Source organism: Falco peregrinus, chromosome 19 (genome assembly GCF_023634155.1).
Source record: "Falco peregrinus isolate bFalPer1 chromosome 19, bFalPer1.pri, whole genome shotgun sequence".
Classification (NCBI taxonomy): Eukaryota; Metazoa; Chordata; class Aves; order Falconiformes; family Falconidae; genus Falco; species Falco peregrinus.
Genome location: NC_073740.1, coordinates 3360858 through 3384614, shown reverse-complemented (window position 1 = coordinate 3384614; position 23757 = coordinate 3360858). Strand labels below are relative to the sequence as shown.

At 69.4% G+C, this 23757-nt stretch overlaps 2 protein-coding genes across 8 annotated transcripts; both read left to right on the top strand.

The window, feature by feature from the left end:
• The first annotated feature begins 453 nt into the window (after positions 1 to 453).
• Positions 454 to 9293, top strand: ADAM15 (ADAM metallopeptidase domain 15). 7 transcript variants are annotated; one of them, XM_055792330.1, is made up of 25 exons: positions 454 to 607; positions 2003 to 2106; positions 2761 to 2837; positions 3201 to 3279; positions 3388 to 3464; positions 3539 to 3722; positions 3798 to 3860; positions 3944 to 4012; positions 4132 to 4301; positions 4376 to 4457; positions 4526 to 4674; positions 4755 to 4932; positions 5084 to 5176; positions 5275 to 5470; positions 5542 to 5650; positions 5723 to 5873; positions 5944 to 6021; positions 6108 to 6219; positions 6319 to 6457; positions 6815 to 6868; positions 7125 to 7230; positions 7691 to 7759; positions 7982 to 8053; positions 8215 to 8336; positions 9131 to 9293. In XM_055792330.1, the coding sequence occupies exons 1-25, from the start codon at positions 508 to 510 to the stop codon at positions 9285 to 9287; spliced, it is 2790 nt and encodes a 929-aa protein (XP_055648305.1). In that variant the 5' UTR covers positions 454 to 507; the 3' UTR covers positions 9288 to 9293. The 7 variants fall into 7 exon arrangements, 6 of the variants coding, with proteins under 6 accessions (XP_055648305.1, XP_055648306.1, XP_055648307.1 ...); XM_055792331.1 differs by lacking the exon at positions 6815 to 6868; XM_055792332.1 differs by lacking the exon at positions 7691 to 7759.
• Positions 9294 to 10534: 1241 nt separating this feature from the next.
• On the top strand, positions 10535 to 16272 carry EFNA4 (ephrin A4). The gene is made up of 6 exons (XM_055792336.1): positions 10535 to 10873; positions 13738 to 14030; positions 15176 to 15244; positions 15404 to 15463; positions 15538 to 15801; positions 15899 to 16272. Exons 1-5 carry the CDS (start codon positions 10575 to 10577, stop codon positions 15624 to 15626), a joined length of 810 nt encoding a protein of 269 aa, XP_055648311.1. The 5' UTR covers positions 10535 to 10574; the 3' UTR covers positions 15627 to 15801; positions 15899 to 16272.
• Positions 16273 to 23757: the final 7485 nt, after the last annotated feature.

The following is a 23757-nucleotide window of genomic DNA, read 5'->3' as shown; positions in this document are numbered from 1 at the left end:
GGTGGGTGTCTCTGGAGCGTGGGGTGCTGGAGGCAGGGGGTCTCTGGAGTGAGGGGTGGAGTTGGTGGGGGTCTCCGGAGCATGGGGTGGCAAAGGTGGGGGTCTCCAGAGTGTGGGGTGAAAAAGGTGAGGGTCTCTGGAGTGTGGGGTGGCAGAGGCGGGGGTCCCGGCCCACCACAGGGGGCGGGGCTCGAGGGCGGGGCCCGGGCAGCGGCCCACAGCCCCGGGCACAGGCGGAGCCCCGGAGCGCTGCCGTGGGGGCGGGCCCGAGGGGGCGGGCGGCAGGGGCCGGGGGCGGGGCCGGGGCGGGCCTGGGGGCGGGCCCGGAGGCGGGCCGGGGGGCGGGGCCGGGCCGTGGCTGGGCAGGAAGTTCCGCCCCCCGGGCCGGGCCGGGCCGGGCCGGGCGGCGGCGGCGGTGCCATGCGCGGCGGGTAGCGGCCGTGGCGGGGTAGCTGGTGAGCCGCCGGCCGGGGACCACCGGGCCCCGCTGGGGCTGCGGGGGGGACCATGGGGGGAGGGGGGGCGCGGGCGCTGCGGCTGCTCTGGCCGCTTCTCGCCGCGGGGCTGCTCATCGCCGCCGGCACCGGGACCAGCGGGAGTGGCGCAGGTGAGTGGGGACCTGAGGTCCGCGGGGGAGTCCCCGGTCTGTGTGTGTCGTGCGCCTCCCCCCCCCTCCCCTCCCAGCCCGCGGGAGTTAGCTCCTCGCGTCCCCCCCGGCCATCGCGCGGGGACCCTCGGGGACCGGCAGCAGCCGGGCGGGGGGGGGAGTGGGCGGGCAGCCGGGACCGGGGGCCGCAGCCCTGCGGGATGCTCGGTGCTCCGCCCCCCCGTGGGAGCGCGTAGCCCTGGGAACCCGCGTTCCCTGGGCTGGTGGGGAGCGGGGTCTGCGGGGGACCCCCGCCGCTCCAGCAACAGCCGGGCCCCCGGAGGGTGGGGGTCCACGGAGACCGGGGGGGGGCGCTGCGGGGCGGGGGGGACTAATGAGTCAGCCGGGCCGGGCCTCCCAGCCCTGCCCCAGTCCCCGAGCTGGTTGTACTGGGCGGCTGGGCCGGGGCTGACGCAAGGCCTGGCAGGGGACCCCATCCCGAGCGGGGGGGGGGGATGCGCCCCCGCCGCCCTGCCGCAGTCCCCCGCGGGGGTCACCTCCAGCCCCCTTGGAGCCATGCCCCGGGCGCTGTGGGCAGGGGGTGCTCGGGGCGGGGACTGGGGGGACCATGGGCGCTGCTGGGGTGAGCCCACGGGGGTCCCAGTTCCTGCTTCCCACCCCAGACTCCTGCCTGGGCCCTGGGGGGGCTGGTTGGGATGGGGGCAGCACAGGGGGGGGGGGCTGGCTGGGATGGGGGACAGGGGGTGACTGGGCGGTGATGGGTGACTGTGTGGGGCTGGGCTGCAATGGGTGACAGGGCTGGAATGGGTGCCTGGGGGTGGGGGGCTGCGATGGGTGACAGGGCTGGCGTGGCTAAGGGGTGGGGGGCTGCGATGGGTGACAGAGCTGGGATGGCTGACTAAGGGGTGGGGGGGCTGCGATAGGTGATGGGGCTGGGACAGGTGTCTGGAGGGGGGGGTGGGGCTGTGGTGGGTGCCGGGGCTGGAATGGGTGCCCGGGGGTGGGGGGTGCTGCGATGGGTGACCGGGCTGGGACAGGTGACTAGGGGGGGCCACGCTGCTATGGGTGACTGGGCTGGGACGGGTGACTGGGGTGGATGGGCTGGAACGGGTGACTGGGGTGGATGGGCTGGAACGGGTAACTGGGGTGGGGTGGGTGACTGGGGGGGGTGGACTGCAGACAGGTGACCAGGCTGGGATGGGTGACTGGGCGGGTTGGGCTGCGGTGGGTGACAGGGCTGGGATGGGTGACTGGGGGGGGGTGGGCTGTGGTGGGTGACAGGGCTGGGACGGGTGACTGGGGGGGGGGTGGGCTGCGGTGGGTGACAGGGCTGGGACAGGTGATGGGGGGCGGAGGGGCTGCGATGGGTGCTGGAGCAGCTCTGTCCCCATGCAGGTGACAGCTCACGGCAGCGCCACACAGAACTGGGACGCTCCTGGCACATGACCCCGTGGGTCCTGCGGGACAACCAGACTCTCAGCCTGGCAGAGGCAACCCAGGTGAGCCCTCGCCCGCGTTCCTGGGGCGCTTGTGTCACAAAGGGGCTTGTCACAGCTGGGAGGGGGGGCTGCCTGCACCCCGCCACCTCCCCCTGCCCCCTTCCCACTGCAGGAGACTCACCATTCAGGCCCCGTGTCCTTGAGGGTCCAAACACCCGGAGGGTCCGGGCACCCCAGGGGCAGTGGGGAGGGGGCCTCCAGCAAATTCCTCTCCTCCGCCGGTGCCAGGCAGGACCTCGGTGGGTCGGGGCACCCACCCTCCCGGCGCTCCTCCTGGCTGTGGCGGAAGGGCCCAGCCCGCCCCATGGCTGTTGGGAGTCTCTCTGGTGTTTCCGCCGCGCTGCACCGGGCAGGAAGCGCGAGGGGCGGTGGGGGGGGGGGGCCCTCTCCGTCCGACACCCCCTTCCCCGCACAATGAGCCCGGGAGGGAGGGACGCTTCCTGCAGGGTGCGAGGGTGGGGGCCAACAGAGGATCCCTTCCGCCCCCTCCCTCCAGGCACGCGCCAGGTGGGTCCCCGGCCCCCCTTCGATGCCCCACCCTGGGGGTCATGGCATTTCAGGGGGGGTGTGGGGATGGGAGGGGACCCCGCGGCTTGGTGCTGGGTCAGGTCCCCCTGGGGCAGGAGGTTCTCCTGTAACCGCTGCCTGTGGCAGGGGGGCTTCCCTGCCCGGCTGCGGGTCCTGCTGGAGCTGGAGGGGACACGGCTGGTGCTGGAGCTGGAGCAGAACTGGTGAGTCGGCGGCTGACTGGGGCAGAGCAGGGGCATGAGTGGGATGGGGGTCCTGGGGGTCCCATATCCGTGGAATGATACGTGCAGGGTGGGGCTTCCATGGGGTCCATCTCCATCCATGGTGCACAAAGTGCACAAAGAGGGTCTGGGGGACCCTCTCTCCATCCGTGGTGCATGTGGAATGGGGGTCCCTTGTTCCCTTTCGCCATCATGTGGGATGGGGGGTCCCAGGGACCCTGTCTCCATCCGAGGTGCACCCACAGCAGGGTGGGAGGTACCGGGGGTCCCTGTTTTCATCAGTGGTGTGCTCAGGATGGGGGGAGCTGGGGGTCCCTGCTGCAGGGTGACGCATGTCTCTGGCAGGGAGCTGGTGCTGGGCACTGGGGCGCTGCTCTACTACCTGCCCAACGGCACGCAGGTGACACAGGAGGCCAGCAAGCAGGTAGGGCCCAGGCACATCATGTCCCCAGCAGTGTCCCTGAGCTGTCCCCGTGCTCTGGAGGGACCCTGGTAAGGGGCTAGCTCCTGAAGCGCCCCCTCTTTGCTGCAGGAGCACTGCTGCTACCGGGGAACGGTGCGGGGCTTTCCTGGCTCCTGGGCCAGCCTCTGCGCCTGCGCCGGACTCAGGTGAGCCCCTGGCCCCAGCGATCCCCGAGCCCGGCTCCCACCGTGCCGCTGACCCCTCCTCTCCCCTTCCCCAGCGGCCACCTCTGGCTGTCAGAGACCAGGAGCTACGGGCTGGAGCCGGACACCGGCAGCCCACTGGGGCGGCACATCGTGTACCGGCCGCGTGAGGTCCGGCTGGCACCACGGGCTTGCGAGCAGGGATTCCTGGACCCTCCCTGGGCAGAGGCAACAGAGACCGAGCCCCCCTGGTCACAGAGGGTAGGTCACCCGTGGGTCTCACCCCACTGGAGGGGGGTCCCCTTGCCCGTGCCCTGACTCCCTCTACCTCCCCAGGGCAAGCGGGCGGTTGCGGAGCAGCGGTTTGTGGAGCTGGTGATGGTGGTGGACTATGCTGCGGTGAGTGCTGGGCAGGCATCCCTGGCGTGGGGGCTGCCCTGCTCCCCCTCAGCCCCCCTGACACCCCCCACCTCCACCCCCAGTTCCAGAATTACCGTGACCTGCAACGCGTTCGCACCCGGACCCTTGAAATTGCCAACCAGGTGGACGCGGTAAGTTGCTGCTCTGATGCACCGGGCGCTGTCCATGCCAGCCCGGTGCTCGGCTGTGCCCTCGCTGCTGTGGTACCAGAGGTCTCTGACCCACCTCCCCCGTGCCCGCCCCCTGCCAGTTCTTCCAGCCGCTGGGAGTGCGGGTGGCCTTGCTGGCGGTGGAGGTCTGGAGCGAGGGCGACAGGTTCGCGGTGGGCGGCAGTGCCAGGGCTGCACTGGAGCGGTTCCTGCGCTGGCGCCGGGAGGAGCTGCTGCCCCGGCTGCCCCATGACAATGCCCAGCTCCTCACGTGAGTGGGGGTCAAAACGGGAGTGGGAGACAAGGCGTGCAGGCAGCCCCCCAACCCCTGCGCTCTTTCCCCAGGGGCACACGCTTTGAGGACGTCTCAGTGGGGATGTCGGCTCAAGCCTCCATGTGTTCTGCACGCTCTGGGGGGGTCAGCATGGTCAGTGCCACTTGCCCCCTTCCCCATCCTGCTGCCACCTGCCCACCCTGACCCCCCCTGTCCCGTAGGACCACTCGATCAGTGTCCTTGTCGTCGCCTCCACCGTGGCCCATCAGCTGGGGCACAACCTGGGCATGCGCCACGACAGTGCCGGGCGCTTCTGTGACTGCAGCGACCTCCAGCAGGACCGCGGCTGCATCATGGCATCGCCCACGGGGTGAGAGCAGCAGGCAGGGTGGCGGGGGGCCGGGGCTGAGCCCCCTCCCAGCCTCATGGCCCCTTTCTCTGGCTCCACAGGCTGACACCCGGCTTGAGCTTCAGCAACTGCAGCCGGCAGGACCTGGAGCGCAGCCTGCGGCAGGGACAGGGCTGGTGCCTGTCCAACGTCCCCGAGCCCCGGCGCTTGGCCGGGAGCCCCCGCTGCGGCAACCACTTTCTGGAGCTGGGCGAGGGCTGTGACTGTGGCCTCAGCGTGGTACGGGGGGCTCTGGGCGGGCTGGGGTCTCCCCTGCAGTCACCCCCTTTCTTTTAAACCTGGGGCTGCCCATGCCATGCTCCAGCCCTGCTGCAGGGCTGGCGGGGGGGATGCCAGTGCCCCTCGCTCACTGCAGCCCCTCTGCCCGCAGGAGTGCACTGATCCCTGCTGCAACAGCAGCACCTGCCAGCTGGTGCCCGGGGCCGAGTGTGCCACAGGGGATGCCTGCTGCCAGGACTGCCAGGTATGTGGGGACAGGCAGGTGACAGCACCGGTGCTCCAGCCACTCCCCAGGGTGGGTTTCTTGGGGGACCCCACTCATCTGACTGTGCCTCCCCCCAGCTGCGCCGTGCCGGGGACATGTGCCGGGAGCCACTGGGTGAATGTGACCTGCCCGAGTTCTGTGACGGGGTCTCGCCGCACTGTCCCCCCGACACCTTCCTGCAGGACGGGCAGCCCTGCGCCGGCAGGCGGGCGGTCTGCTACGGCGGTGCCTGTGCCACCTATGAGGGGCAGTGCCAGCAGCTGCTGGGGCCAGGTATGGCGGGGCCAGGATGGGGGCCAGGGGCCTGGTGGGGGTGCTGAGGCTTGCTGCCCCCCCTGCTGCAGGTGCCGGCCCCGTCTCCAGCTCCTGCATGACCTTTCTGAATGCAAAAGGGGATGAACGTGGGCACTGCGGGCAGCTCCCCAATGGCTCCTACGTCGCCTGTGCCCAGCAGTGAGTGCCGTCCCCACCTTGTGTCCCCCCCTTGCTATCCCCCCTGCCCCTGACCCCTCTCCATCCCTGCAGGGACGCTGGCTGCGGGATGCTGCAGTGCCAGCGTGGTGGCACCCATGGAGACCGAGCAGAAGGGTCCTGCCAGGGGACAGTCCTGCCCAGGGACGAGGACGTGAGCGATGCGGCTATGGTGCTGCCTGGCACTGCCTGCGGCTCCGGGAAGGTGTGTACCAGCGTGGCAGGAAGGGGGCTGGGGGGGTCTCGCCTGGTGCTGACACCCCATCCCCCGGTAGGTGTGCCTCCAGCACCGGTGCCAGGATGTCTCTGCGCTGGGTGACCAGCAGTGCCACAGCAGGTGCCACGGGCACGGGGTGAGTGCAGGGCTCGTGGGGGGGGGCGGTGGTGGTGCTAGCGGTGGGGACCTGCTGGGGGCTGAAGCTCGGTGTCACCCGCTCAGGTGTGCAACAACCACGGGCACTGCCACTGCGAGCGGGGCTGGGCCCCCCCGACCTGTGAGAGCCCCGGCGCAGGGGGCAGCCAGGACAGCGGCCCCGCCGCCCTGGAGCGAGGTGAGGGCAGAGGCAGGCGGCCGCCGCGCAGAGAATGGGTCTTTGTGCGGCCGGAGCCCGCGTGGGGTGCAGGGGGGGCTGACGTGCCGCTTTCCACAGCGGGGAGCGCCCTGCCCACCGCCCTGCTGCTGAGCGCGCTGCTGGGGCTGGCCCTGGCGCTGGGCTTCTGCTGCGCCCGCCGTGCCGGGCTGCACAAGCACCTCTGCCAGCTGGGCAAGGGGACCTCCTGCCAGTACAGGTAACCGCGCTGGCGGGGATGGGTGGCACGTGGGTGGCATGCACGCCTCTGTGTGCATGCGTGTGCCGTGACAGGTACCGGCGCTGCCTGCCTGCATGTGGGCACGCACACGTGCGCGGTGGGTAAGCGGGGCGCGTGCATGTGCATTCACACGCGTGTGTGCGTCCCGTAGCGGCTGACCGAGCGGTCTGCATGCATGTGTCCCCAAGCGGGTGACAGTCCGTGTGTGCCTGCATGCATCCCCTCCGGCACAGGTAGCAGACCCTGTCGTGTGTCGTCGCCCCATGTCACCGCGGTTCCTCCCCCCTCCCACTGGCCCCCACCTGCAGGCTGAGCCCCCCACTCTTCTCCCCACAGTGCTGAGACCCGGGTGCGATTCCTGGGTCCAGAAGCCCCAGACGGCTGGAGCGGGTAACGTCACTGCCGGAGCCTGGGCGTGGGGCTGTCCCTGAGCTGTCCTGCTTCGCAAGGCCTCCGGTGCTGCGATCTTCCCCTGGCAGTGCCCGTGGGGTGTGGGGCAGCCCCCGGGGTGCAGGGTGTTGCATCTTCCGGCGCCGAGGGGTTTGTTTCTCTTGGGCTTCTGCTGGTGTTGGTGTCGCTCGGTCATCATGTGGGGTCCCCCAACTGCCCGGAGCGAGCGGGGCCTGATCCTGCCTCTCCCCTGCAGGATCTCGCAGCCGGAGCCCCGGTTGGGCAGCCAGGGCCCCCCAGAGCGCCCCCGGCCCCCACAGTGGCGTCAGGCCACGGAGCTGCAGGTCATGCACAGAAGCAAGGTGAGAGCCTGGGGGGGGCTGGTGATGGAGGGACCTGCTGGTGAGGGTGATGCTGTCGCTGTGGTAACAGGCTGGTTGCCGTGGGTACTGGGGTTTGGTCTGGTTGTTGCCAAGGAGGCATCCCTGGTACCAGCTCTGAGCATCCCTCCATTCCGGAGCTGTGTGGTGACTCTGTGGCACCCTGGGACAGGAGCAGCCTGGCACGGCCCTGGACCACGCCGCTGTGATGTCCTGTGCCGCACGTGGCACTGGCTGCGCTTCTCCAGGATCAGTGCCCTGGCTGGATGCCGCAGCCATCCAAAAAGCAGGGCTGCTGGTGCAGGACTGAGCCCCTGCGCCGCCCACTGTGGGGTGGGGGGGTTTCTCTGCTTTGCGGTGGGAGGGGGGTCTCCGCATGCTGCACGGCTTGCCCCACTGCAGGGCTGCATGGCGCGCCTGCCCCCTCTCCCTCTCTCTGCAGCCGGCTGCCCTCGGCTTGGCCCGGCCCGATCCGCCCTCCCGGCCTCTCCCGCCGGACCCTCTTCCCAAGGTAACGCCGGGGTGGGGGTCCCGGGTGGCACCGCCCTGGCCGCCGGCCACCACTGCATGCCTGGCTGCGCACCAGCTCTTGGGGACCTGCGGGCTGTGCCCCTCTGTGGCACAGCCCCCCACAACCCTCCTGCTCAGCAGGGGGCTCATCCCCACAGCCGCCAGTCCCCGAGCTGTCTCGCTGTCCCCTGGCTGTCTCACTGTCCCTGCTTTCTCTGCCTAGGCCCCCCCCTCGGACAGGCCGCCCCCCCCCACACGCCCGCTGCCCGCGGACCCTGTGGTGGCAGGCACTCAGGTAACAGCAGCGCAGTGGCAGCGTGTGGGGCAGGACAGCGTGCGCCTGGGCCAGGCAGCCCCTGCCCCCCGTGGGGCCAGGAGGTGGTTTTCCCCCCCCTCCCCAAGCCCATCGGGGGGGTCAGCCCATGCTGGAGCTTTGACACCCCCATTCCCCTGCAGCCCCCAGGTCCAGCCAAGCCCCCCCCACCTCAGCGGCCGCTGCCTTTGAACCCCCCGGGGCCTTCGCTTCCCCATAGCGAGACACACCCCGGTCACCCCTACGTCACCGTGATTCCCTCCAGGTGAGGGGGCAGGCTGGGGGGCTGCAGGGTGCCAGCATGGGGGGCTCTGTGTGGGGCTACACAGCACTGGAGTGGGGTGCTGGGGGGGGCAGAGCAGGGGGCCAAGATTGGGGGGCATAGTGGGGGGCTGCAAGGGCCAGAGCAGGGGGTAAAGGGGGGGGGGGGGGAGGCTGTGGGGTGCATGGGGGAGGGGGAAGGGGCAGGCTGGGATGCTACAGGATGCCAGCATGGGGGGCTACATAGCACCAGAGTGGGGTGCTGGGGAGGGGGTTGGGGGGGCAGAGTAGGGGCCAGGACAGGGGACTATAGGGGGTGAGTGGGGGCTGTAGAGGCCAGAGCAGGGGGTGAAAGTGTGTGTGGGAGGGGGGGGCTGTGGGGGTGCATGGGGGGGGGTGTGCAGGCTGGGGGACTGCAGAGTGCTAGCATAGAGGGGCTGTGGGGGGGGCTACATGGCACCAGAGGAGAGAGCTAGGGCTGACAGAGCAGGGGACCAGGATGGGGGACTATAGGGGGGCGGGGGCTGGAGGGGGCAGAGGGTGGAGCCAGGAGGAATGGGGTACCAAATCAGGGGCTGGGGGGAGACTAGTGGGGGCTGTAGGGACCGGAGCAGGGGCTAGAAGGGGGGGGGGGGGGGGGGCGGGGCGGCTGCAGGGGACCAGAGCAGGGAGCCAGGAGGAAGGGGGTGCCAGGGTGAAAGGGCTATGGGGACCAAGAGCAGGGTGTAGGGGGGGGGGCGGCAGGGGGGGCACAGTGCCGTGACTCCAGCCCCACCACCACCCGCCTTTCTCCCGCAGGCCGGCCCCCCCCGCCGCCCGCCGGTGCCCCCCAGGAGGCCTGAGCCGTGGGCCGAGCCGGGTCGCAGCGCTGGAGCCGCGGGACAGGCCTCACCCCGGGCACCGCCGGGCCTCGCCGCCCGCTTGTCCCCTGTCAACGCCAATAAAGGGGCTGTGAGCTGCCGCCGCGCTGCCTCCTCCGGACCGGGGCCGGGAACCGGGAGCCGGCGCGGGGGCAGTGTCTCGGTCGCCCGGGTGGAACTACAGCTCCCAGCAGTCCCTGCGGCGCCCGCCGGAAGTTCCGCCCCCGCGCAGGAAGGGGCTCTGGGCCGCGACCGCCCCCTGGCGGGGATGAGGGGGCAGCCGCCGTGGGGCCACGTGGGCGTGGGCGCGCGCGTCTGCGGGGGCTGCCACGCACATGGACACACGCGTGTGCAAGGGCCACCCGAGGTGCGGGGACACGCGTGTGCAGGGACTGACACGCACATGAACGCATGCATGTGCAGGGGTTGCCATGCACAGGGACACATGCGTGTGCAGGGGCCACCTGGGGTGTGGGGACACACATGTGCCAGGGCTGCCACGCACATGGACACACATGCGTGCAAGGGCTGCCCAGGGCGTGGAGACACGTGTGCAGGGGCCACCTGGCGTTTGGGACACCCATGTGCCAGGGCTGCCATGCACATGGACACATGCCTGTGCAAGGGCCACCTGGGGTGTGGGGACATGCGTGTGCAGGGGCTACCATGTGTGCGGGGACACACTTGTGCAGGGGCTGCCACGCACATGGACACACGCGTGTGCAAGGGCCGCCCGGGGTGCGGGGCACGCGTGTTCAGGGGCTGCCCCGGCCCCGCGCCGTGTGTCCCGGGTCCCGCCGCCCCCGGGCGGGGCGGGGCTGGGCGCTGGGAGCACCCGGTGCCGGTCCATGTCCGCGGTACCGGGGCGCTGCCGGCTTGGGCTGGGGGCACCGGGAGGGCGCCGGGGCGATGCTGGTGCCGGTGGATGTCGGAGGTACCGGTGCCAGATTGGGGCGGGGCCGCCGGTCCCGACTGACGTCGGAGGTCCCGGTGCCCGGCGGGCTCAGGGGTACCGGTAACCAGGGTGCCGGACTGAGGCGGGGCCGCCGGTCCCGGTCCCAGCTGATGGAAGTACCGGCCCTGGTGCCGGTGGATGTCGGCAGTCCCAGTACCGGATTGGGGCGGGGCCGCCGGTGCCGGTGCATGTCGCCGGTGCCGGGACACCAGGCGGGCTCAGGGGTATCGGTGCCCGTCCCGGTGCCGGATTGGGGCGGGGCCGCCGGTGCGTGTCGGCGCTCCGGGGTACCGGGCGGGCTCGGGGGTGCCGGTGCCGGGGTACCGGGCGGGCTCGGGGTTACGGGTGCCGGTCCCGGTGCTGGATTGGGGCGGGGCCGCCGGTCCTGTCGCCGGTGCCGGGGTGCCGGGCGGGTTCGGCAGTGCCGATGCCGGTGGCGGGGTGCTGCCCCCCAAGGGTTAATGGCACTCGGGGAAGTTGCCGGGCGGCGGCGCGGCGCGGATTGGCCCGAAGTTGGCGGGGCGGGCCGGGCCGTGCCGAGCCCCGCCGTGCCGGGCCGCCCCCGCCCCCCGCCGGCCCCCGCCCGGCCCCGCCGCCCCCCGCCGCCGCCGGCGGAGCCATGCGCCCCGCGCCGCTGCTCGGGCTCCTGCTGTGGGCGCCGCTGCTGTGGCCGCCGCCGGTGCGCGGCCTCCGCCACCCCGTCCACTGGAACGGCAGCAACCCCAGGTAGCGCCGCCGGCCCCGCCGCCTTTGTGCGCCCCGGGCCCTGCCGAGCCCCGGGCCCGCGCCGCCGGGGGGGTCGGGGCGGCGGGCGGGGGGCTCCCGGGAGGGGCGGAGCCGGCGGGCACCGAGCCACCGGGCAGAGCCGGTGCTACCGAGCCGGTGAGTAGCGCCCGGTGGTACCGCGCCCCCGGGTGGTGCCGAGCCACCGGGCATCCCCGGCAGCACTGAGCCCCGGTGGGCCAGCGAGCAGGTGAGTGTGCCCCGGTGGTACTGAGCCACCGGGCACCCCTGGGTGGTACCGAGCCGGTGAGTACCCTCGGTGGTGCTGAGTACCGAGTGAGTGCGTACCCCCGGTGGTGCTGAGCCCTGAGCAGTAGCAAGCCACCGGGCACCCCTGGGCGTTACCAAGCCGGTGAGTATCCCCGGTGGTGCTGAGTACCAAGCCACTGGGCATCTCTCGGTGGTACTGAGCCAGTGAGTACCCCCAGTGGTGCTGAGCCCCCAGCAGTACCAAGCCACTGGCTATCCCCAGTGGTACCAAGCCCCATGGTGGTACTGAGCTGGTGTGTACCCTGGCAGTGCTGAGCCCCAGGGTGGTACTGAGCCCATGAGTACCCTAGTGGTACTGAGCCCTGGGTAGTACCAAGCCCCAGGTGGTGCTGAGCCCCTAGGCATCCCCAGACAGTACTGAGCCAGTGAGTACCCCTCGTGGTGCTGAGCCCCAAGCAGTACTAAGCTACTGGCCATCCTTAGTGGTACTGAGTCCCAGGGTGGTACTGAGCCGATGAGTACCCCAGTGGTACCGAGCCCCAGGGTGGTCCTGAGCCGATGAGTACCCCAGTGGTACTGAGCCCCAGGCAGTGCTCAGCCCCAGGGCATCCCCAGGTGGTACCAAGCTGGTGAGCACCTCCAGTGGTGCTGAGTCCTGAGCAGTACTGAGCCACTAGTCATCCCTGGTGGTACCGAGCCCCAGGTGGTACTGAGCGGTGAGTACCTTGGTGGTGCTGAGCCCCTAGGCATGCCCTTGCAGTAGCAATTTGGTGAGTACCCCCGGTGGTGCTGAGCCCTGAGCACTGCTGGTGGCACTGAGCCCCGTGTGGTATCGAGCAGTACCAAGCAGGTGGGCGGTTCTGGTGGCACCGAGCCCCCAAGGGTGCCAAGCCAGCAGGCAGCCCCGGTGGCACCAAGCCCATGGTGGCATCAAGCCCCCGGTGGTACCAAGCCGGTGGGCACTCCCGGTGGTGCCAAGCCCCCAGTGGTGCCAAGCTGTGCTGAGCCCGGGCACCCGCGGTGGTGCTGAGCTTGGGGTACCCACAGGTGGCACTGAGCCCAGGCGCACTTGCCCGGCACGGGGCTGGTGGGCACCAAGCCTGGGGTCACCCTGGGTGGCACCAAGCCGGTGCGTGGCATTGCCAGGACCATGGGTCCCTGTGGCAGATGTGCCCGCTGGTGGGGGGCTGTTGGGCACAGCGCAGCCCCCCCCCCAGCCAGGGGTGCTGCCCACTGGCTCTGCCGCCCTCGGTGGGCTGGGGTCCATCCTCGTCCTCCTCCATTTTAGGCATTTCCCAGCTCGGCACCGCCAGTGAGTGGGGCGGCAGGGTTGGGGTGCTGTGCCGGGGGCTGCACTCCCTCACGGGGGTCTCGTGCCCTGGGCACGCACTGAGCAGGGCTGTGGGCACCCACGCTGCCTGCCCCCCCCTGCGGCTGGGAGACGTGGGAACCCATGTGTGGGTGCCCTGGGGGGGGAGGGGGGGGCTGCGTGCCCCTCGCAGGGTCAGGGCAAGGCCTCAGCCCCCAGCAGCTCTCGGCCCTGCCCGGGCTCGTCCTGGCCAGCGTCGCCTGGCGGGATGCTCTGACTCAGCGGGATCCTGCGCCTGGTCCTGTCTTCGAAGAGCCCCCGGCCTTGGGGGGGGTAGCGGGGGCCAGAGCCTCCCCCCCCCGGCTCCACGGCACTGCCAGCCCGGCACTGCCAGCCCGTGATTAATGCGCCGGCCCCTGCTGCAGCTGGCAGGGGGTTGTGCTGGTGTAACCGGTGCCTGTGCCTGCACTGGGGCGGAATGGGGGGGCTGGAGCTGGCCGGGGCCCCTGCAGCAGCCCCCTCCCCAGTAGGACAGGGCAGCCCCTCCAGCAGGGTGGCAGCCCCATCCCTGCCACTGCGCTGCTGGTGAGGCCGGAGCCCTGCCGGTACGTGCCCAGATGTGGGCATGGGGTGGAGGGTGCTGCCCTGCTGGGGCTGGGAAGGGGAGGGGGCTCCTGCTCTCTGTCCTGGGCAGGCAGGACCAAGCGTGTGCACATGCATGTGTGTGTGTGTGTGTGCACGCGCGTGTGTGTGCCTGCAGAGGTGGCTGCTCCACCCCGGCCTGGCCGCGCGTGCTGTTTGCACAGGCGTGAGCTCATGCCATGCCGGCAGCCACGCCGAAGCCTGCCTGCCCGTGCAGGTACCCACGCTGGGCCCCCTCCCCTGCCTGCCCCGCTGGCGGAGCCCCCCGTGCCCGCTGCCCTGGCCAGCCCCCCTCCCCATGAGCACCATGCTGGTGCAGGTGGCATCACCGGGGCGGCCCCTCTGGGGTGTCAGTGCCGATCAGTGCTGGGGGCGGTGAGGCGGGCGCCTGGGGCGAGGGGCTTTGTGCCCCTGGCCAGCGTGGCTGGGCTCCCCCCGGCCGCCGCGGCCAAGCCCATTCAGCTCCAGTGGCCTGCGGCTAATCCGAGCTGATGCCTGGTGGCCTGGAGCGGAGACTGGTGCCCAGCAGCTCTTCCGCCAAAAGCACATCTACCTGCTGTGCTGGGGTGGGGGGCGGTTGGGTATCCCTCTGGGGGGGGGCAGCGGGACCCCCAGCGCCTGCTCCCCGGCTTGCCCTGCCTGGCAGGTTCCTGCGGGACGACTACACCATCCAGGTGGCCATCAATGACTACCTGGACATCTACTGCCCGCACTACGAGGGGGCTGTGCCCGCCGGCCGGGCCGAGACCTTCACGCTCTTCATGGTGGACCGGGAGGGCTATCGCGGCTGCTACCAGAGCCCCGGCGCCTTCAAGCGCTGGGAGTGCAACCGGCCCCTGGCGCCCTTCAGGCCCGACCGCTTCTCCGAGAAGATCCAGCGCTTCACCCCCTTCTCGCTCGGCTTCGAGTTCCAGCCAGGAGAAACCTACTACTACATCTGTGAGTCCACCTGGGGCGGGGGGCTGTGTGCGGCCGGGGGTGGGTGTCACTGGGGTTGGGGTGGACGGGGGACTGGGGTGAGTGGGGAGGGTCTGGCTGCACCTGAGTGATCCAGGTGCTGGATGCAGCTGGGGTTGGGGTGCATGGAGGAGGATTGGGGTGCACCAGACGAGCAGGGTGCACCAGGATGTGGGTGCATCCAGGGATTGGGGTGCAGCTGGGGATGTGGATGCAGCTGGGGCTGAGATCATGGTGGAGGATTGGGGTGCACAAGGGGGTTGTGGTGCACCCAGGGATGTGGGTGCAGCTGGGGTTAGGATGCACGGAGGAGGACTGGGGTGCCCAAGGGGCTCGGTGCATGGAGGATGTGGATGCAGCTGGGGTTGGGGTGCAAGGAGGAGGACTGGGGTGCACCAGACGAGCAGGGTGCACCAAGGATGTGGATGCATCAGGGATTGGGGTGCACAAGGGGTTTGGGGTGCCACCGGGTTTGGGGCATGTGGGAGGGCCAGTGTGTGGCAAGGATCGGGGTGCAGCAGGGCCAGGGGTGTGAGGGGGGTCTGGCTGCGCCAGGGTCTGGGTATAACTGAAGTTGGGGTGAATGGGGGGGGCTGGATGCGGGTGGGTTGGGGTGAGTGGGGAGGGTCTGCCTGCACCCGGATGCAGCTGGGGCTGGGGTGCATGGAGGAGGATTGGGGTGCACAAGGAGCTCAGGGTGCATGGAAGATGTGGATGCAACAGGGGTTGGGGTGCATGGAGGAGAGCTGGGTGCACTGGGGATGTGGATGCAGCTGTCATTGGGGTGCACGGAGGAGGATTGGGGTGCGCCGAGGATGTGGATGCAGGGCGGTCTGGCTGCACTTGGGGTCGGGGCACATGCAGAGCGGGGTGCACAGGGGAGTCTGGATGCCGTCGGGTGTTGGGGTGCAGGGGTTGCGTTTGGCTGCACCCAGCAACAGAGATTGGGGTGCACAGTGGAGGGTCGGGGTGCAGGGGCTCATGGTGCGGGGTGGGGGCACGGGGGGTGCCGGGCGCGCGGTCCGTCGGCAGGGGGCGCCCCCGGCTCGGCCGTCGGGGGGGCCCGGGGCGGGTGGGGGGGGGCAGTGCGGGGGGGGGGGGCCCACTGATGTGTCCCCTCGCCCCAGCTGTCCCCAGCCCCGAGAGCGCCGGGCGCTGCCTGAAGCTGCGCGTCTCCGTCTGCTGCAGAGGCACCAGTGAGTCCGGCTGGGGGGGCGGCTGCACCCCACAGCTCTGGGGTTTCCCCTCCCCTGCCTCTGGGGCAGCCCGGTCCCCTCGGGGGGTACCGGGGCCCCGGTGGCGACACCGCGTGTCTCCGGGGAGCCGGTCACTGACACCGTTGGGGTTTGTTTCAGCTCCAGAGCCAGTGACAGAGGTTCCCAATTCGCAGCCCCGTGGGCGTGGGGGGCCAGAGGGTGAGTATGGGGGAGCTGGGGGGAGGGGGGGGCTGGGGGCTGGCTCGCCCTGACCTCTGCTCCTGCCCTGGCAGATGCCGTGTCCGCCCAGGGCATCACAGCCCCGCTGCAGCCCCGCGCCCCTTGTCTGGTGCTTGCGCTCCTGGCCCTGCTCTGGATCTGACCCTCAGCGCTGCCCATCGAGGGGAGACGGGCTGCTCTGCCCCACCGCCCGCTTCCAGACTCTTCCTCCACTGCCACCCACACCCTCCCCAAAGCCCATGGGGCAGCCCTGGGCCACAACTTGCCCACTGGACCTCCACAGAGCCAAGCCAGGGCTAGGAGCTCCGGACTGGAAGGTGAGGGGGGACAGGGGGCTCCGGGGCAGTGGGTGCCCGGGGGCTGGTCCCCCTTGCTGCACCACAGCATCCCCTGACGGGGCTTTCTTCCTCCCAGGGACCTCGCTTCCCGCCGGCATTGCCGCACATCGGTCCCACCGGCCACCCTGCCCCGGTGCTGGGCTCCCTGCAGCTCAGCGGCCGCCTGCCCCGCCACCTGCTCTGCCCCAGGGCCGTCGCCTCATCTTGTGCCTTCCCCCATGGACCCCCCGCCCCAGGGGGCTGGGGACCCCCAGGCCCCAGAGCAGGGTGGCAGCTCCTCCGGGCGCTGGATGGAGGCAGGTGCCCGGTCCCCTCTGTTGCCTTGTCCTCCAACGAGGACACACTGATCTGTCTTCTGGGAAGACGCTGTCCTCCGTGCTGTCACCAGCCCCTACGGTTTGGTTTTAACCCCTGGTAGTGACTGAGCCGAGCAATACAGTGTTTGCAAGATCGCTGCACCCTTGGGCTCTGAGCCCCCACCCCTGGCCTCGCGCTGCCTGCGGTCCCCTCCTGCCCACGGTCCCTGTCCCCACAGTCCTCATCCCCGTGGTCCTCATCCCCACAGGGATACTGGGGCATGGGCCAGGGCGGCTGCTCCCCGGGGGTCCCTGCCCCTCTCCCCCAAACCTTTAAGGCCGGGGGGGGGGGTTAATTGCAGCAATTTGATATTGAGACGTCGGCTCATGTCACAGGGAGAGCTTTAATTACAGATGAGCTGCCTGCAGTTAGCGCCTGCCAGTGGGACCCAGAGCCGGCTGCTGGCGCCTGGGGTGGGATGGGGGTGAGGGGGCGGTGGGGTTGGGTCGCTCACCTGGAGCCCCCAGCTGGGTGCCCTGGGCACCCTTGGGTGGGCTTGGGCAGCCTGTGGGGCAGTGGCCCGCCGTCCGTCTGTCCATCTGCCCGCTGCACACCCCGTTAGGATGCACCACGGAGTGGGGGGCTGCGGGACCCATGGCTGGGCTTTCACCTCTCGCTGATGGGGCACCCAGGTCACGGTGGGGGCCGATCTGGTGGCACTGCTGGGGCCGTGGCTCCAGTGCAGCCACGGGATGGAGCCAGCAGCGGCGCGCCCCAGGCTTGGCTGCCAGCAGAAGGGTTGCTTGAGGCTCCTGCAGCAGCTCCTGGCCCCTCACCCCATGGGTGCAGCCCCCCCGCTGCCCTCCTTGGGGGCCCCAGCCAGGACCGGGCTCCCCATGGTGCTGCCAGCAGCTGGGCGCCCACAGCCCCCTCCCCGCGCAGGCGTTGCCGGCCGCCTGCCGCAGTGGTGCTGGGCACGTCAGACAGGTTTTATGGCTTCTCCGGAGAAACTGCTTGGCAAGAGGCTGAGCAAAAGCATCGACCGTGCTGTGCCCCTCCCCCCTACGCCACTGCCTGCCCTTCCCCCGCTGCACCCCACCCTTGCACAGGCAGGGGCACCCCATCCCCATGGAGGACAGTGGGGCCTGGCTCCACCACGGGGTCCGCAAAGGCCCCCAGGAGTGGGGGTGATACTGGGGGGGGGGCATACCCAAGGGACCCCTATGTGGGATGCTGGGAGCAGCCGTGTCCCGAGGGATCCCCACGTGGGCATGCTGCGCGGGGGCATCCCCCAAAGGGCCTCCGTGCGGGGATGCTGGGGGTGCCCTGCAGAGCCCCGATGCTGGGATCTGCACCCTGTGGGACACCTAGATGGGTATGCCAGGGGACGCGGTGCCCTGTGGGGACACCCGTGCAGGGACGCTGGGGGGCTGCTCATCTCGCCACCCGTGCCCCAGCCCCCTGGGACTTTCCCAGGTGAGGCTGAGGGATCTGGGGGAGACCCAAGGGTGGGTGCCGGGTCCAGGAGCAGTGGGGCCCTGTCCTTGAGCAGGGGTTGCTTGGTATGCGGGAGCCGCTGCTGGCTTCAAATCCCATCGACTTCCAATGAGCAATGCCATCAATAAAAGCTAATTGATGGCACGGCCGCTCCAAATCAGATTCCCCGTCCCCTGAATCGAATTGATGGCTCCGCGCCCCGCAGCCAGCCGCGGCAGAAATTGAATCTATTAAAGGAATAGGCTCCATTAGCCCATCCCTTCTGTCTCGCAATCTCCCTGCCTTGGGGCTCCCCCACCCAAATGCCAGCCCCCCCACCCCCCAGCTCCCCACTGCAACCCATGCCAGCCAGGATGCTCAGCTGCCAGGCCACCCAGGTCCCACTGGGGACAGGAGTGGGGTGAGGGTGCCTGGGTGACCTCAGCCGGTGGGTCTGTGCCCCACGGGGCAGCCCCAGGTGCTGCAGGCGGGTGGGGGTTAAACCCTTGGGAATGGGGAAGGAAAGATTTATCACCGGGACAGAAAACTATGCAAAATGGTAATAGGCAGCCTGGAGATGATGAGAGGGATAAAGAGGCGGTGGGCTGTGCCAACAGCCTTGGGGACACGGTGGCATGGCAGGAGGAGAGATGGATGCGTGGTATGGCTGTGCCCAGCCCTGTGCCTCGCTCACCACCAGGATGGGGACCATGGGTGCACCATGGCACTGGGACGAGCCTAGGCACAGGCCCCCCAGCCCCGTGGTGCTCCTGGAAGCATGTGAAGAAACTCCTGGCACCAGGTCCCCCAGCCAGCCACGCTGCTGGGGTCCCCCCACACAGCCATGCTGGAACAGGGACCCCAGCAAACCCCAACACCCCGGGCCAGGATGAGGTCACACACCGTGGTCATCCCAAGGGCAGCCTCAGGACACGAGGTGGGACATGGGGCCCATGGCCCCCCTGCCAAGGGCTGGAAGGGAGAAACATGGCCCCCCCAGGCTGGTGGGGCCCATCCCTGCCCATCTTCCATCCATGGGTGTAGGGCAGCAGCGGCAGCCTCCACCCAAGAGCTGCCGAGAGCATCCCAGAGATGGGAAATGGCTCTCTGTCACCATGGAAACGGGGCCACCGGCTCACCATGCCGAGGGGACATGCTGAGCCGAGGGGACATGAGTGCCAGGCCCCAAGGAGCGTGGCACCACTGGGCACGATGCACTGGTACGGGGCACTGGCCACAGGCTCTGCAGCACCCTGGGCCACACCACAGAGCCCATCACCTGCCTCAGTCCTGCTCCTGCATCCCCCAGCAGTCTTGGGCATGTGGCAGGATGTTACCCCAGCGTGATGCCAATCCTGTGTGTTGCCACCCCAGCCAGGCAGCTCTGCACCACCGCACTGGTGCTCAGCGCTGGGTGCGCAGGGCCAGAGCCGGCTGTTCGTCAAGCAGCCGCCTGATGATGCGCATCGTCAAGGTTATAATTTAGCAAAACACTCAGCAGGGGCTTTGGAGGGAGCCGGCCTGTGCCGGCTAATTAGCCCGAGCCGCACGCACCGAGCCCGCACCTGCCATAGCAATGAGGGCGCATGCACCAGGCGTGCCGGCTCACACCAGCGCAGCACACATGTGCCAGGGCCATTGCATCCCACCCACTCCCATGGGGATGGGGATAGTTGCTGGGTGGGTGGCTGCATCTCCGATGGCCCATTCCCACTGCTAGGTCGGAGCAGAGGGCACCGCTGCTCACCTCCACTGGCCACAGGCCACGGTGGCAGCTGGCACAGCAGGGAGGGCACGCAGGAGCGTGGGGTGTGCTCACCAGCCTGGCCACCAGCGGGTTTGTGCACCCAGCGCTATGGGTGCAGCAGATGCCTGCATGCATCTCCCATTGTGCACTTGGGTGCCTGCCTGTGCCCGTCCACCTGTGCCCTTGCATGTGCTGGGGTGCCAGCAGCAGCTCGGCAGGGCTGCCCCCTCCCCCCCAGCTGTAATCCTGATGGACAATAATCCTGCTGTGGCAGAGCCGCGATGGGCAGGAGCTGCCCTTGCAGTGGCAGCTCGATTCAGCTGTCGGCTCTGTCGGTGCTGCCTGTACCTGCCACATACCAAAGGTCTGCGGTGCTGGCACTGGCTCTGCTGCGCCCTGGGGTCCCTGCGCTGGCACCCCTCTGCATCCCCGGGGATGGGGATGGTGGCCCATGGGAGTCTCAGCCCACAGTGTGGGACCTACTTCGGGGCGCATGGGCAGCGTGCAGGCAGGGCTCCTGCCTGGGGTTTAAGCCTCTTGTCCTCTTGCCCCTCGTTGGTTTTAATAGAGCTGGGTCTATCCCAGGGCTCTGGGGCTGGCACCGGCCCAGCTGGCAGGAGCAGAGCAGAGCTGCAGCTCAGCAGTGCCTGGGATGGGGGCCGGGACAGTGACGGGTTGGTGTAAACAACATGGGGTTACCCCCGGCACACTGCACCCCCAGGGCAGCCAGGGGCTGGGTTGGTGGGTGCCCACCCAGGGCAGCATCTCCCAAGGGTGCCCACAGTGGGTGCTGCGAGGGTTGGCAGTGGGGCTGGGTGCCAGGGTGTCACCGCAGCCCTGGTACCTGGTAGGCTGGCGGACAGCGGCTCACGGAGCACTGCAGGCACACAGCTCTCGCTACCCCTCCATCCCTCCGGGTGTGTGTTCGGCTGGGGGGGCAGAGGGGCCCCGGCACCGAGGGTTGGAGCTGCGGGCACCGTGCCTGGGCACAGGGTGGAGGTGGGTCCCTGGGTGGGCTGGCAGGCTCGGGCACAGGGGATCCCTCCTCATGGCAGGGGCCCTGGCGGCGCTTCTGTGCCTGCTCCACATGCTCATTGATCTGCCCCATGCTCCTTTGATCATCAGGCTGCTAACGAGCTTCCCTGGCAAAGACCTCGTTAGCCATGCAAGAGCTCAGTGCTGCCTAGCTAGCATCTGGCTAGTGGGCACAGGGCTGGTGGGCCCAGCTCCACCGCGGGCAACCTCCCAAGTCCCTGCCAGTGCCAGCCCGGGGAGAGGGACAGGGACAGGCAGGTCATGGTGGCTGGCAGGAGTGCGGTGTGGCCGGCCAGTGGCCAGAAGCAGGTGCAGCAGGAGGTGGATCGATGTGTTGAATTATTTAGCGAGGGAGCATGAAGTGGCTGCGATGGCAACACCCCACATGGGGCCACGGGGCCACACTCGCACCCAGGCATGGGACCACCCAGATGGGGTGGCTGGGCACCCACTGCCAGGGTCATCTGCCACCTTCTTGGGTGGTGGGTGCTGGTGGCACAGGTCACCCCACTACCCTCAGCACCTCTCTGTGTTCCGTCAGCTGCACCAGGATGTACCCAGGTGGTGCCACCAGCATCACCTGCTCTGTCCCCTGCCGGTACCCAGCTCCCGGCGCCGTGGCATTGCCTGGCAGGCAGCATGGGGCTGCGGCCGCTGCAGCCAGTGGAGGGACCACCCGGGTTTGCTCTGCTTCCTGCCACGTTGCAGCGCCTCAGGTGAGCGCTGAGCCATGGCTGCCCTCACCCCGCACCCCCAGCCCCTCTCACGAGCCTTTTATAAGCGATGCATTATTAAAACTACCCCGTGCCATCGCTCACGGCCAGCATGACGGCGGGCGCCGCATCAAACCTGATGAATATTTCAGGCCCTGAAATCTCCTGCGCCTGCATGCTTTATCCTGAGTCTCCCCCCCCCCGCCTGCCTCCCCAGTTTGTTAGAGTGTTTGCTTCCCCACGCTTCTGCCTAGCACCAAGGGCATGGTGGCACAGGGTCACCATGCGCACCCAGCCCCTCTCCCCAAGCCCAGGCCAGGGGGTCACCCATCATAGTGGCTCCAGCCTGGGATGAGACGGGAATGGGCTGTCCCCGAGGCGTGGGTGGGCAGTGCCGGAGCTGGCTGCACATCCCCAGGGAAAAGCCAGAGCAGCCCCATGCTGCCAAGCTCGGTGCCAGCACGGGATTCCCAGGATGACTCCCAGTTCCCCCAGGACTCCTGTGCCCAGCCCCAGCCCCCATTTGGCACCATCGCCTGCAGGGTCAGGGCAGGAGCATGGGGACAACCTGGGGCAGGTCACAGTGTGGACCTGTCCCCATCACCCCCAGCCTGGCACCCTGTGCCACCCCCTTCCACCTCTGCGGGTGCTCCCAGTCCTGGCGGCAGCAGATGCTAATTGCGGCGTGATCTATGTATGGTGGGAGGAGGATATTGATGCTGCCTGTCACCCCTCGATCGGATTAACATCACTTAGGCCCCAGTAATGGGCATTGCAGAGCACTGCCACCGGGGCTGGTGGGGCTCTGGCACCACCATCCTGTACCAGCATGGGTGCTGGGTCTGACCTGCCACCACGGGCCAGGTCCCTGCCCAGTCCCACGAATGCGCCACCAGCAGCTCTGTCACCCCTCATGCCTCTCCTGGCACCACTGTGGAGCCACCCTGTGCCCTAGCACCCCAGGGCACCCCGGGGCCGTGCCATGGTGCCATGCACACAGCTGCCAGCGCAGTGATGCCCCGAGGAGCCCCTGCACATGCCAACAGCTCTGGCACACGTGCTGCCGTGCACACCCCCGTGCACTCACCCTCGGGCTACACATGGCACCCTGGGCGCAGGCAGCGACGGCAGAGCTGGTGTGGTGCTGGCACCAGTGGCCACTGGGGCTGAGCCCCAGCGATGCTGCAGGGCCCTGCCAGGGCTCTGGTGAGGGCACACCTGGGGTGTGTGTCCCCTGGGGGTCTGGGGTGTGCAGTGGCCCTGTGCCTGCTGTGCGCTGCGTGCTCCTGCAGCTGATGGAACAGCAGAGCTCAGTGCGGGGCATTTATGGCTCCTTGTGGTGTAGCCACACGTGCCATCACCCCTGTGCTCAGCTCTGCATTGCTGCTCTGCCCACTGCCACCACTGACTGCCTGGGTCTGATGGGGGGGCAGCGGTCTGTAGCCCCCACCCCAGCTGGTGTCTCCTGCAGCCTCTGAAGCCCCCAGCCACTGTGGAGGGGACACTGGGGCGGCACAACCGGGGTGCAGGGAGCACCAGGCTCCAGGGCAGGCAGGGAATGGGCCAGCAGGGAGCTGAGTACTGGGACCAGTAGCTACAGACCCAGCTCCATGTACTTGTCCCCTCCCTGGGGAGCTGCGGCTGCCATGCTGCGGCAGGGCTGGGTGCCAGTGCCCACCGTGCTGGCCATGCCCATGCCGGATGGCTGCCTCCCGGCACAGCCCTCTCACCCACTGGTGCATCCTCTCCATGGCCATGGGGAGCAGCAGGGGCTGGGCTGGTGGATGATATTGGAGTGCTCTTGAGGCCGGGAGGGAGGTTTGCCATGCAGGAGGAGAGGAGAAGAGAGGAGAGAAGCCGGCTGAGTCACCCGGTGCCGGCTGCTGACTCAGGCGCTTCCTGCCAGGTAGCCTCCACCGCCGGCACGTGGGCTGCCAGGCCACGGGATGTGGCAGAGGGCACAACTGGGACCCTGGCATCCCCCAGCAGCCCAGTCTGGCACCCGTGGTGCTGCAGGGTGGTCCAAGGTGAGAGCAGCCTGCTCATGGGTGCCGGTTTGTGCCTCGCAGCATGGTGACCTGTTTCTACCTGGGATCATCCGCTAGCGGCACAGCCACGTGCTACGGTGACGTGGGGGGACTGCGGCTGCCAGGCCGTGGGAACCGTGAGGAGCTGGCTGGCTGCACCTCCCACCTGGCACCTCTGGGTGCCCGCACGCCCAGGGCTGGTGGGATTTGGCACGCCGGATCCCGCCGGAGCCAGGCTTCCAGCAAGCAGGCGCCTGGCACCCAGGGCAGGGATCCTGTGGCTTCCTCCCCGCCGGGCGGCGGAAGCGGCCCCAGTGCCATGAGCCAGCGCGGGGCTGGCAGGCGGCAGGGCCGGGAGCTGCGCATGGCTTCATCTGGCGGCTCCGTGAGGAAGCTGATTTCCTCCGACAGGCCGGCTCTGCGCCGCCGCCGCCACCCGGTGCAGCCGCCCGCTCGCAGCCGTGGCCGGGCTGCTGGCGGCCAGCTTTGTATTGGCAATTAACCCTCCTCTGCGATCCCACACGCCATCAAGCTCCGCATCAATTAACTCAAGCTGCTGAGGTGCTAATTAACGAATCACCCCCATGTCCATCTGCGTAGTGGGGCTCACCTCCAGCCCCCCCCCTCGGCATGAGGCCAC

Coding starts and splice junctions, on each gene's coding strand:
- ADAM15 (XM_055792330.1), top strand. CDS start 508: ATGGGGGGAGGGGGGGCGCGGGCGCTGCGGCTGCTCTGGCCGCTTCTC. Junction 4,013..4,131: donor TTGCCAACCAGGTGGACGCG/GTAAGTTGCTGC, acceptor GCCCCCTGCCAG/TTCTTCCAGCCGCTGGGAGT. Junction 4,675..4,754: donor ATCATGGCATCGCCCACGGG/GTGAGAGCAGCA, acceptor CTGGCTCCACAG/GCTGACACCCGGCTTGAGCT.
- EFNA4 (XM_055792336.1), top strand. CDS start 10,575: ATGCCGGTGGCGGGGTGCTGCCCCCCAAGGGTTAATGGCACTCGGGGA. Junction 10,874..13,737: donor TGGAACGGCAGCAACCCCAG/GTAGCGCCGCCG, acceptor CCTGCCTGGCAG/GTTCCTGCGGGACGACTACA. Junction 15,245..15,403: donor CGTCTGCTGCAGAGGCACCA/GTGAGTCCGGCT, acceptor GGTTTGTTTCAG/CTCCAGAGCCAGTGACAGAG.